At 35.4% G+C, this 14302-nt stretch overlaps 1 protein-coding gene across 1 annotated transcript in view; it reads left to right on the forward strand.

The window, feature by feature from the left end:
- SLC26A7 (solute carrier family 26 member 7) overlaps positions 1-14302 on the forward strand; it is a 182103-nt gene that overhangs the window by 101666 nt on the left and 66135 nt on the right. Inside the window, exons 6-8 of the mRNA XM_007457342.1 lie at positions 7403-7555; positions 10793-10875; positions 13427-13574. Of these exons, the coding sequence (XP_007457404.1) occupies positions 7403-7555; positions 10793-10875; positions 13427-13574 (384 nt within the window). The remainder of the gene's footprint in view (positions 1-7402; positions 7556-10792; positions 10876-13426; positions 13575-14302) is intronic.

Genomic DNA, 14302 nt, shown 5'->3' on the forward strand with positions numbered 1-14302 from the left:
GCTGAACCTCCTCTGATCCTCCTGTTGTAGAAGGTCACCCACCCACCATCTGCCTCTCCTACTCTTCCCCCCTCTTCCCTCCCTCACAGGCTCCTAGGACCCATGAGTCTGGACGGGGTCCCAGAGGACGCAGGACCAGATCCAGGAGCCAAGCAGCATTCCTGGGGCTCAAGAGGGTGGGGGAAATACCCTCCACACCTCCCCTGATCCTCCAATCCCAGAGGGCCCCTCCTTGTTTGCTTCTCCTGCTCTTCCCCTTTCTCCCTCCCTCCAACACCCCTAGGACTCACGAGGCCAGAGGGGCCCCCAGAGAATGGAGAACCCAGCCTGGAGCCCTGCAGGCTTCCTGGGGTCTAGTTGGGCAGGGGAAATGCTAGGCATGCTCCCCTGTGATCCTCCGAGACCCTTGAGCATCCCTCCAGGTGTGGGAACCCCTCCTCTCCTAGCCACCCCTCAGGGGCACCAGTCCTGTCCAGCCTCCACTTCTCCTTCCCCCTCACTCCCCCCACATCCTATTTGGTCACTCGGGGGTTCCTTCCATCTCTTTGGGCATCGAGGTCCCCCAACAGTGTCTGGCAGGTGCCCTGGCTGTGGGGAGACACAAACTCTGTGTCCTGCCCCACCACCATCTTCACAAAAGCAGCTCTAAGAGGGAAGTTTACAGCAATACAATCTTACCTCAAGAAACAAGAAAAATCTGAAATAAACAACCTAACCTTACACCTAAAGCAACTAGAGAAAGAGGAACAAACAAAACCCAGAGTTAGTAGAAGGAAAGAAATCATAAAGATCAGAGCAGAAATTAATGAAATAGAGATGAACAAGACAATAGAAAAGATCAATGAAACTATAAGCAGATTATTTGAAAAGATAAACAAAAATGATAAACCTTAACCACACTCAAGTAAAAAGGGAGAGGGATCAAATCAATAAAATTATAAATGAAAAAGAAGTTGTAATGGACACCACAGAAATCCAAAGATCATTACAGACTACTACAAGCAACCATATTCCAATAAAGTGGAAAATGTAGAAGAAATGGACAAATTCTTAGAAAGATACAACCTTCCAAGACTGAACCAGGAAGAAATAGAAAATATGAACAGACCAATCACAAGTACTGATATTGAAACTGTGATTTAAAAACTCCAAAAAAACAAAAGCCCAGGACCAGATGGCTTCACAGAAAAATTTTATCAAACATTTAGAGAAGCGTTAACACCTATCATTCTGAAACTATTACAAAAAATTGCAGTGTTTGGAACACTTCCAAACTCATTCTATGATACCAACATAACCCTGACATCAAAACCAGGCAAAGATACCACAAGAAAAGAAAATTACATGTCAATAGCACTGATGAACATAGACAGAAAAATCCTCAACAAAAAACTAGCAATCTGAATCCAACAATACATTAAAAGGATCATACACCAAGATCGAGTGTGATTTATCCCAGGGATGCAAGGATTCTTCAATACACACAAATCAATCAATGTGTTACACCACATCAACACAGTGAAGAATAAAAACTATATGATCATCTCAGTAGATGCAGAAAAAGCTTTTGACAAAATTCAACAGCCATTTATGATAAAAGCTTTCCAGAAAGTGGGCATAGAGGAAACATACCTCAAAATAATAAAGACCGTATATGACCAACCCACAGCTAACATCATACTCAATGGTGAAAAGCTAAAAGCATTTCATCTAAGATCAGGAACAAGACAAGGATGTTCACTCTTGCCACTTTTATTCAACATAGTTTTGGAAGTCCTAGCCATGGCAATCAGCGAAGAAAAAGAAATAAAAGGAATCTAATTTGGAAAAGAAGAAGTAAAATGGTCACTGTTTGCAGATGACATGATACTATACATAGAAAATCCTAAAAATGCTACCAGAAATCTCCTAGAGCTCATCAATGAGGAAAGTAAATTTGCAGGATACAAAATTAATACACATAAATTTGTTGCATTTCTATACACTGGCAATGAAAGATCATAAAGAGAAATTAAAGAAATGATCCGATTTACCATCATATCAAAAAGAATAAGATACCTAGAAATAAACCTACTTAAGGAGGCAAGAGACCTGTACTCAAAAACTTTAAGATACTGATGAAGGAAATCGAAGATGACACAAACAGATGGAGAGATATACCATGTTCTTTGATTAGAAAAATCAATATTGTCAAAATGACTATACTACTCAAGGCTATCTACAGGTTCAATGCAATTCCTATAAAATTACCAATGGCATTTTTCTTAGTACTAGAACAAAAAACTTTACTATTTGTATGGAAACATAAAGACCATGAATAACCAAAGCAATCTTGAGAAAGAAAACTGGAGCTGTTGGAGTCAAGCTCCCTGACTTCAGACTCTACTACAAAGCTACATCATCAAAATAGTATGGTAGTGGCACAAAAACAGAAATATAGATCAATGGAACAGGATAGAAAGCCCAGAGATATACCCATGCACCTATGGTCAATTAATCTACAACAAATGAGGCAAAGCCCTACAATGGAGGAAAGACAGTCTCTTCAATAAGTGGTGTTTGGAAAACTGGACAGCTGCAAAAAAAAAAAAAATGCAATTAGAATATTCTTTAACAGCATGCATAAAAATATCCCAAATGGATTAAAGACCTAAATGTAAGACCATATATTACAAAACTCTTAGAGGAAAACAAAGACAGAACACTCTTTGATATAAATTGCTGCAATATCTTTTTGGATCCGTCTCCTAGAGTAATGGAAATAAAACAAAAATAAACAAATGGGATCTAGTTAAACTCAAAAACTTTTGCACAGCAAAAGAAACCATAAAAAAATGAAAAGACAACCTACAAAATGGGAGAAAATATTTGCAAACAATGAGACCGACAGGGGATTAATCTCCAAAATATACAAAGAGCTCATGCAGCTCAATATCAAAACAACAAAGAGCCCAATCAAAAAATGAGCAGATCTAAGGAGACGTTTCTCCAAAGAACATATACAGATGGCTAAAAAGCACATGAAAAGTTGCTCAACATCACTAATTATTAGAGAAATGCAAATCAAAACTAAAATGTGGTAACACCTCTCACCAGTCAGAATGGTCACCATAAAAAAATCTAGAAACAAAAAATGCTGGAGAGGGTGTGGGAAAAAGAGTACCCTCCTACACTGTTGGTGGGAATATAAATTGATACAGCCACTATGGAGAACAGTATGGACCTTCATTAAAAAACTACAAATAGAACTACCATACGACCCAGCAATCCCACTACTGGGCATATACCCTGAGAAAACCATAATTCAAAAAGAGTCATGTACCAAAATGTTCATTGCAGCTCTATTTACAATAGCTAGGAGATGGAAGCAACCTAAGTGTCCATCATCGGATGAATGGATAAAGAAGATGTGGCACATATATACAATGGAATATTACTCAGCCATAAAAAGAAACAAAATTGAGCTATTTATAGTGAGGTAGATGGATCTAGAGTCTGCTATACAGAATGAAGTAAGTCAGAAAGAGAAAAACAAATACCGTATGCTAACACATATATATGGAATCTAAGGGAAAATAAAAAAGGTCATGAAGAACCTAGGGGTAAGACAGGAATAAAGACACAGACCTACTAGAGAATGGACTTGAGGATATGGGAAGGGGGAAGGCTAAGCTGTGACAAAGTGAGAGAGTGGCATGGACATATATACACTACCAAACATAAAATAGATAGCTAGTGGGAAGCAGCTGCATGGCAGAGGGAGATCAGCTCAGTGCTTTGTGACCACCTAGAGGGGTAGGATAGTGAGGGTGGGAGGGAGGGAGATGCAAGAGGGAAGAGATATGGGAGCATATGTATATGTATAACTGATTCACTTTGTTATAAAGCAGAAACTAACATACCATTGTAAAGCAATTATACTCCAATAAAGATGTTTAAAAAAAATAAAAATAAAAATAGAGTTGCCATATAAGCCAGCAGTCCCACTCCTGGGCATATATCCAGAGAAAACCATAGTTCGCAAAGATACATGTGCCCCAGTATTCATTGCAGTGTTTACAATAGCCAAGACATGCAAGCCACTTAAAAGTCCATATATAGATGAAAAGATAAAGAAGATACGGTACACGTATACAATAGAATATCACTCAGCCATTAAAAAGAATGAAATATTGCCATTTGCCTCAACATGGATATACCTGGAGATTATCATACTAAGAGAAGTAAGTCTCACAGAGAAAGACAAGTATCATATGATACCACTTATATGTGGAAACTTAAAAAAATGATACAAATGAACTTATTTACAAAACAGAAACATACAGATTAGAGAATGAACTTATGGTTATCAGTGGGGAAGGTAGAGAGGGAGGCATAGATTGGGAGTTTGGGATTGACTAATACACACTACTATATTTAAAACTGATAACCAACAGGGACCTACTGTATAGCATAGGGAATGCTGCTTAATATTCTGTAATAACCTAAATAGGAAATGAATTTTAAAAAGAATAGATATGTGCATATGTATAACTGAATCAGTTTGCTGTACATCTGAAACTAACAACATTGATAATCAACTATACTCTAATATAAAATAAAAATTTTTAAAATATAAGCAGATTGAACATGAAAAAAATATGTTGAGTGAATGAATAAATGATAACTACAAATCCCCTTAATATGATATAGCTAAGTATTGATAGTGAGAAAAGAGGAGTGTGAGTTCTTCTGTCATTCTGCTTATTCAGGGTAACATCTACTCCTATTTACAGATTTATTGTTACTATTACTATGTTAGACCAAATCTTTTATTCGTTCATCAGTGTTTATTGAGTGCCTGCTGTCTGCCAGACAATATTCTAGGAGTTGAGAATCCATCAGTGAAAAAAAAAATGTATTAAGAATGTCCAAATCAGATAAAAACACATTATATAAGTAGTGGTGTGTATGAATGTGTTTGTGTGTGTAAATGTACATTAAGTGCTTCAGAAAAGTCTCCTCTCTAAAGAAAATTATAAAAAATAATATATGTATATGTTGGATAGGCTATTTTCATTCTTTGAAATATCTCAAAATGCATTTGTTTATATATATTGATATATTTCATTTTATTTCAAGTTATATTAAATGGCCAGTTTAAAGAATTACTAATATTATAGTCTCAAACTGAGTTAAACTCCTATTTTATAAAACAGATTGGTCAGTTCTAATGAAATAGTTTACTTATTTATCTATACACATATAAACTATCATTGCTTCTCTGAGGTCTGGGAAATGAATGATGATCTTCAATAGGAATTTTTATCTACTGAAGTGTAGTGTGTGATAACATACCCAAATGACTTCATTTATAATAGAAATGAGAAATGTCAATGTGTGTTTAGGAGGCCTAGACCTATATTAAATGAGCATGCGTAAAGGTGTGCATGTGTATGTGTTTGCACATGCCTGTCCCTGTCCCTATTTCTATCTCCAAATGCCACCCATCTCCTAGAAGCCATCTTTAGCTGTGATTTCTCTATGTGGTCCACATGATAGTCATTAGTATAACTCCTCATCAGCCTATTTTTCTATTGCTGTTCTTCGTGCTGGTTGTAACAAGCCTCTGCCCACCCCCATCTTCTTCTGGAGCATTTTGTGAGATGTAATTTGCTCTACAAATTGTAGTTTAATTCAGACAGACAATAAAAACCCTGGGGGAGAGTTTCTCATTCCTTTCTTTCTGGGGTGGCCATTTTTATTACTGCAAACACATGTTCTCGAAATGCACATTACAGCAAATTTGGTATGGCTTGCAAGTTTTTCACATTTCTCTGATTTCTTATACAGGCACTGTCAAGGCATACTTTTAATACCATGGATAAAACAGAAGGAATAAGCCTCTAAATGTTTTAAAACGTTTGGATGCTTGTTTTATTCTTGGCAAATCATCTGAATGATAGTCTCAATTTTATATTTGGATCATAATAAATCATCAGAAAGCTGTGTATTTGGACCAAATTTTCTTGACATCCCTCTGACTCCATCCACTATAGAATATATTTCTTTGAGTAGCATTTTGGATTTTTGTCCTGGGCTTTGAGTAAGGGGTAGGGGTAACTATGAGAAATGGAACCTGCTTCTTCACTTGCTGTAGGAGTTCTGTGAACAGTTATTATCCACAGATTAAGCAGAGAGGAAAAATATTGTCTGCATCTCAGATAACCATGATATTGTCGTACCTGATTTTCTTTCCAAGTAGTGTGGAATACTAGAATGCTGTGAAAAGGGTAACAAGTAAAGCTATCTGACCCCCAATTATTCCTTAATGTATTTGATTACACAACCAATTTTTTCTAACTGTGTGGACAAAGGAGATTCTGGATTCTACATTACCCCAATCCCATTCACCCAGCAAGGCTCCATGTTAACTGAGTATATTTTCTTTGTTTGAAAGAGTTACAGTGTTAATGATAATATTCAATATATAGAATCCATGTTAGATAGCCTGATGTACCTCATTTACACCAGGTGTGTTCCTGATCCTTGGATCAGATGGGTTCAATGAGGAAACCTACTGAGCAAAATTTCAGGAGACGCTGAGGAACATAGTCTATATAAATTCTTTTGATATGTTGTCTATATAGTATTTTAATCCAATATTTTTAGTTGTGGTCAAATTATCTTTGAGATACTAAAAAGAGAGGGCAAAGAACACCAACAAGTTGGGCTACTTTGTCTGTATGCTAAAGTAGAAACTAGTTTTTATCACTTGAAACTAGACTTAATAAATCAGCTGTGGATGAGTAGAAATGAGTTTATAAAAATCAGATTTAACATATTTGAAGAAAAGGAGGAGTTGAGACATTTTGAAGATAAGCATTTAAGGCCTATGTGAAACCTTAAAATTATACAAGTCATACATCTTTGTAAGAGAAAATTTGGAAGATACAGATTAACACAAATATCTCCTTACACAGAGCTATTAACTTCCAGATATATCCATTGATATTTAAAGTATGTGTGTATTTTGATTCTGAGGTTTGAAGAAGAGTGGTGGGGTTCAAGGGAGCCTATAGTCCCCTCACTTGCTCTTAATGATGGATCTGCATGTAGCTAATGAGTTTTAGCATCTCTGCCCATAAGTGTCTGGGGAGGAGCTGGAAGTGTAGTAGTGTCCTTATGTAGGAAGGAACAAACACTGAGTTTGGTGGAAGAATCAAGGGCAAAGCAATTTTCTACATGCGAAATAGCTTGCTCTATATCAGCACTGACTACCCTTCTATGCCCCACCTTTCACTTCTCACCCCTTCAGCTATTTTTTGCAAAACATCACTGAGTTCATTTGGGGGCCAGATTTTAGTTTTGATATATTGTGGGTGATCCTGAATTTTGTTTGTATTTTTCCTCATTACTGTAGATCTATGCATATGTCTTTGAAAACATCAAGTCTGTGCGACTGGAAGCACTGCTCTTATCCTTGCTGAGCATCGTGGTGCTTGTTCTGGTTAAAGAGCTGAATGAACAGTTTAAAAGGAAAATTAAAATTGTTCTTCCTATTGACTTAGTCTTGGTAAGTATGAATCAACATTTAGCATTCTGCCCTGCAATGCTTGCAGTTGCTGTGGGTAACTTGCAGTGGCTCACATTATTGTCTAAAGTAAGCCACAGCTAATCCTGTCTCTCATTAAAGCAGGGCTAATTTGCGTGGCTATACATTAATGTAAAGAAAGGAAATATGTTGTCAATAATTTTATAAAGGAGGCACAAGTGTTTTCAATTTTCACAGATGCTTGTTTTTTTTTAGGTAAATAAGAAAACATGTAGCTTAAGATTTTAAATAAGGAGACATTTCTAAGGGTGAGACCCCAAAGATCTCTGGCATGATTCTCCTAAAGCAACAAGAAGTGATACCACATCCTATTGATATGTTATTTGTATGGTATGATGCATAGAAATATTATCAACTGACAAATGTCCATTAATGATTGATAAATTTACTGACACTGCTTTTATTGACCCAATTTTGCTTTATTAAAGGTTACTCATGATTTTCACTAGCCAGGGCTGATTCTCTAAGATTTTGTTGTTGTTGTTGTAGTTGGCAAAGCAACAAATCGTACTTTGCTCCTAAGGCTTATGGCATTAAAAAATACATTTTGAAATTTTAAGTGCCTCTAATGGGAACTCTTAACTAAACAAAGCATTGCATTGAAAATGAAATGTTAAGCCAACCACAGTCTACTAACTTACTTATTATTAATTGGCTTTAGTTTTTTTAACAGTCTTTGGGTTATATACATGTATATGACAAGTGGTGTCTAAATAATTTCACCTATTGAAATATCCCTTCATACTGTTGAAATGGTATAGGTTTATGTAGATGTATAAGGCTAGCACATTGACAACTGTCTCTGAGGGATATGACATTTTTTTGGATAACTAAGATGGATGGCTTCTCTCCATAATTAGGCCTTGTATAATTTGTAGAGATACATATAACTTATGTAATCTATATAATGTGTGTGTGCTTGTATATGTGTGGGTATTTCAAATAAGCCAGACAAGTGGAGGGTACTATGATTATTAGTAGTTTTTATGGAGACAACTGTGAAACATATTTTATTCCAAAGTCCTATAGGTATTAAGGAATGCTTATTATATCCTGGGAAGCTTGATTATATGTTTCATGAAACCAGAAATTGAAAATAACCTTGGGGAAGAAGACTCTTGAACTCTTTTTATTCAATACTGAATAAAACACTGAATAAGACAGTTGTTCATTCAATATAAAAATTGTAAGAATTATCCTTACAAAAAATAAAAGGTGTTGCCCCTAATATGTGTAAGATCTAAGGCAAAAATAATAATGCAGGTCCAAATACTTAAGAGTTATAGATCAAAATGCTAAATAAAATAAATAAATAAAATAGGTTCTCTTTTCCTACCTTGACTACCTTAGTGATTACCTTGAAAGTCAGGTTAAAATACAGAATTCTCCTAATCCTTTGGGTTCTGCCAGAATGTGGCAGCAAGGGGAAAGCCAGTCCCTTGGCCTGCCTCTTCTCTTCCTACTTCAGCTCTATCCCGTATACAGTGGGATTCATAAGTATAAATGTGGATACCCTTGCCCCACAACTGTCCCTTGGCCTTTCCTTGGGCTACACTGGAAGGATAGACCTGGGGAAGGTATTCTGGAAGTAGACTTGGAGCCATTTAGGCAGGAAACTATAGATTCCTGATGATTCAGGGTGTGGTCCAGAAAGAGGAGTCCAGGTTTGAGTTGGGTACCTCCCTTTGACCCCACAAAACTCCCATCTTATGGGGAGAGCTACAGTAGGAGGATGACCAGATTAGAACCTTCTAAAGCACTGTCTGAAAGACCAAGTTAGTGACTTAGATTACTTAATTTTAATATTGGCTATGTGTATTAAACACCATGTTTTCTTCCATTTTCAATAAGGATCCAGCATCTTGTGGCTATGGTGTATTTTCTTTTACAGCTCACAATAATTTCTGACTTGATATAAATAGTTCATGAAAATTATTAGCAATTAAAATTTATTAATTGGCTTAGAAATTTTTGAATGCATTAATACTTCTGATTCCAACCTAATAGCCTGAACTTTTAACTACGACTATATTCTGTAGAAAATACAATTATAGCACAATATCTATAAAGTTTAAAGTATAACCTGTAGAGTTTTGCTGCCTTTAAAAAATATCCTCAAGGCTCTTTTGCTTTTTAAGTCTGTTCAATGTTTTAAAAACTTCTATAAATTCAGTTAAATATCATCACAGAAAACAGAAATACACAGGAAAAATCCCTACAAAATAATATTATCGGGCATTGTTAGATATTCCTTATTTTGCTAGTGTGACTTTGTTATATCTTTTTTCTGACCATGTATATGGTAAATTTGTACTTTAAATAGGTAATTAGTGTGTCTCTTTTAAACAAAAAACTGTAGTATATAAATAGTTATACCAAACTGATATGATAGCCATGTGAAATTTACAGCACCTATTAAATTATCAGAAGAATGAAAAAAGAATGTGAAAATGGTTGGAAAACATTAAGTTGTCATGGCTGGTAAAAACAAATGCTGAACAGAATTCTGAACAAACATTTTAAAGGTGATCATGGATATTTGCAAACACTTGGTTTCACTTATTATATATCATTATATCATATAACAGAGGGTCAGGCACCTGAGACTCCAGGGAGGTAATTTCAAAAGTATCAAGTTTGACACATTATTAACTAGGATATTTTACTTCAAGAAATAGCAAAACTCAAAATTAAAAATTATTCAAGGAGACTGTAAATCATCATTGATTACTAACCTACATTAGGAATATTGATGCAACATCTTAAACTCTTAGATGGTTGCTGCAATGGAGGGAAAACATTCTGTGTTATAAAGCATCCCTTCATATTACAAGAGACAAGTATTTAGGTTGGATTGTGGTATCTGTACATACACAAGCATGCATGCATGCACACACACACTCCTATATTCTGTGTTCTGCTCCCCTTCAGAATCAGACACAATTGGGAAAGATATAAGAAAAGTTGTATTATTGTAATGCCATTTAATTTTTGAGACTGCAGATTAAGTGCTGTCAAATCCGAGAGGGATTTTTTGATTTTTAAAATTCTTCTTAGTGTTTAAAAATCTGTGCCACTGCTATATTACTTGAGAAAATCATGGGGCACATGAACAATATTTACTTTTAAAAATAGTTTTAAGATGTTTGAGAAGCCAGGAATAATTTTCTTTTTCTTTTTCCAAATGGAACCACACAGATTATTGCTGCATCATTTACTTGTTATTGTACCAATATGGAAAACACATATGGATTAGAAGTAGTTGGTCATATTCCAAAAGGGTAATGTAATCTTTTTTTTCCTTTCTTTCTTTTTTCTTTTTTTCTTTCCTTCTTTCTTTCCTTTCTTCTTTTTTCCTTCTTTCTTTCATTTGTTTTTTGATGGAGGAAGCAACTGGAGGTAGGTGGATATGAATTTCATTTCTTTCAAATGCTCTCTATGGGACAAAATTCCAATTAATTTCTATTTTACAATGATAAAAACAAACAGTTCACAATAAAGAAAAATAACTTCTTAGACTGCTTATCAATTACTTAGGAAGTTGATAACTATTTTATACAGCATCGCTTCTGGTAAAAGATTTGGAAATTACATGAATATTATTTCAAAAAGAAAGCAAGACATTGAATTTCCAAATTAGAGTCATGCTCTAGGATATAGTCTTCCCTATTCCACTCACATATTCCTATAACTATTTTTATTTCACTTAAAACATAGTAAAAATGCACAAGCATCATCTGAAATAGTAAACCTATAGACATGAGTGGTGTACAATCGTGAAAGAGAGGATGGAAGTGGAGATGAGAGCATGTTCTCCACCTGTCTTAAAGCCTTTCTCAAGACAATAAGAGGAAGATTAACAAGAAGTGTTAACCCTGAAAAGACAAAATATTGTTCCAAATATAGCCTGAAAGAAAATAAAATCATCTTAGGGGAAAAAGGGGATGTCTCTTTTAATGGGCTGTACTATACACCAATATTTATAAATTTGGGACAAAGTTAGAGTTGCTGAGTCCTCTATATTTTTATTTTCCAGTCCCAAAGTTTGGCTTCTAACTACATTAAAATGGAGGGACAGTAGAAAAATTTTCAGAGATTAAAAAGATAATTTAAAAAATCCTGTCTTTAGCCTTTATGCTAAAGATATAGGCTAATAGTGATTATTGGAATCAACCTGTGTTTTCTAAAGGGTTCTCTACTTTTCACCTTCAAATTTAGTTTATTGTTTTTTTCTCTAGCTTAGTTTATCATTATTAATAATTAGGCAAGCTCAATTTTTTATGAAACAAAAGTTCTTATAGTTTGAAATGGTAGCACTTTTATGTATCATATATCTTAGGGCTTGTAATGGTACAAATCAATTTGACTTGGGGATAAACTTGAGGGAGTAGGTAAAAAAAAATCATGCCTCTCCTCCATCCAGTCTAATTCTTCTTTATTTTGAGTAACCTTTCCAGACCCATCTTCTTAAAGAATCATAGGAAAAACATGGCATTGATAAGAAATGGAGCTGAGGTTGAATTCATTTTGTGAATTCTCAAAATGTTTTCTCCTGTATACTTTGCATTAGTGGTACTTGGTCTGGAGATTGTGGGGAGAATCAAATAAAACGGCTAATATGAAAGTGCTGAACATTCAATTTATATGCTCAGTATTAAATCAGCATGAATTATTTTACCTTTTTCTTCTACTTTTGCCCCAGAGGGTTTTTTTTAAAGAGGGGAAGTAAGTGTCACAAAGCATCATCAGGGATAAATAAACAATGACACTGGGCTCAAGTGGTTTTCAAAAAGACAATAAGACAATGACTGTGTATTAGTTGGAAGAAATATTTTAAACAGTTATTTAAAACTGAGAAACAGCTAACTGTGGTCCAGTATTTTGCAACAGAGTGTAGCTGGACACTTTATAGATAACATGTGATACATAGAGTCAAAAAACAAAATTCAACTGAGTACAATTAGAGGTCTTATTGACTCTGTTCAACAATTCCTTAATTGAGAAGCAACCCGTCTAGCAAATCAAAAGGAGACCTGAAGAGCTGTACAAAATGAAAGGCTTTTATAGTCAGAAGGGGAAGGGCAGGAAAAGGAAGTTTCTAGCAAAGAGTGGATTGTTTCAGGCAAGGTCACTTTCCTATGTGGGACAGAAGGGCAAATTACCTCGCTAGTGTTGACCAGGTAATTCTAGATTGACTGGCTAAGGTTACATTCCTGGGAAAGGCTGAAACTGCAGTTAAATTAGGTATTAATTCTTGGTTTGCTTAAATGGGGCTTAGCACAAGTGACTCCATTGTGGGCCTGTTGTCTCTTTTTTAACAATAGTTAAGTGTACTGTGAAAGAATCATGTTAAAAAACATAATTAAGATTATAAACTCAATGGAAAATTTAAGGATTAGCTCAAGAATCGTAGCTCACAGTAAACTAATGTTTGCATACAGCACTGCAGTATTCAAGGCAGGAAATACAGTTTCTAATGCCAGCCAAATAAAAGTTTAGGAAGATTCAATGAAAGATGCTCCAGATTTGCTTTTGTTCTGATACAGGAAATTTTTGTTGAGTCAAATTTTCTGTGCTATAACCTGAATTCTCTGGGAGTGAATGCCAGTTAGATGCATGGAGCTGTCCTTGTGGTGTTCTTTGTGATTTTTCTTTTCTGCTAAATAATGTTGAAAACAAAAAGCTTCTAAGGGCAAGATTGCTTGGTTTTCTCAGGGATATTTCATGTATTCTATGTAAACTTCAGAGTCATTGCCATAGTGGAATTCACTGCAAGTTGTTACAGAAATAACATGAAAGTTGATGAGTTCAATATGGTCTTTCTTTCAACAGAATTCCTCCACCTACAGCTCCCCCAATGAACATCCTCTCTGCAGTAATCACTGAAGCTTTTGGAGTGGCACTTGTAGGCTATGTGGCCTCACTGACTCTTGCTCAAGGATCTGCCAAAAAATTCAAATATTCAGTTGATGACAACCAGGTGGAGTACACCCCAACCCCTCTCCACGCCTCTCCATAGCTATTGTATCACTGTACGATGTACTCCCAGATCCTGAAAATGTTGAACTTATGAAAAATACAACTTTCCTAAGTGTATAACACAAATGGGTAGAAGAAAACAAAAGAAAATATCTAAGTCATTCATAGAAAGGTGAAAATCTGACTTTCGTTGATTGGTTATGGTACACTCTGTTTTTTAGAGAGGGGCATCTTGATGATTTGGTTTTAGGAGAGAATCTAAATATATTTATCATTGCATGCTGACTTAAAATTTTTGGATTTCAAAATACAAAGAACACTAATATTACTCTTCTTAGTAAAAAACTAAAGGTTGCAAGGGTCTATTCTTAGAATACCAAAGGATGAAGATTTTATTGAGCATGTTTCTGAATCTACCTCTGCTAGTGTCTTGTCTCAAGCCCTGTGGCCCTACATTTCTGCACAGGCCTGCAGAGATAGCTATGGAATAGTGGTTAGAATGCCAAAGTACCTATATCTAAATCTCACTCTAAAATTGTTTCTGTGCCCCAGTTTTGTCATCTGTAAAAAAGCAGATTTATTCATTCAACAGATGTGTACTGAACCCTATTATTTACCAGGTACTGGCCTAGGAACAAGGGATACAATGGTGCATAATGCAGACCATGTCTTTCCTCATCTCAAAACCTCCCAGTGGCTTCCCATAGTACTCAGATTAAAAGCCTATTA

Source organism: Lipotes vexillifer, unplaced genomic scaffold (genome assembly GCF_000442215.2).
Source record: "Lipotes vexillifer unplaced genomic scaffold, Lipotes_vexillifer_v1.1 scaffold174, whole genome shotgun sequence".
NCBI lineage: Eukaryota > Metazoa > Chordata > Mammalia > Artiodactyla > Lipotidae > Lipotes > Lipotes vexillifer.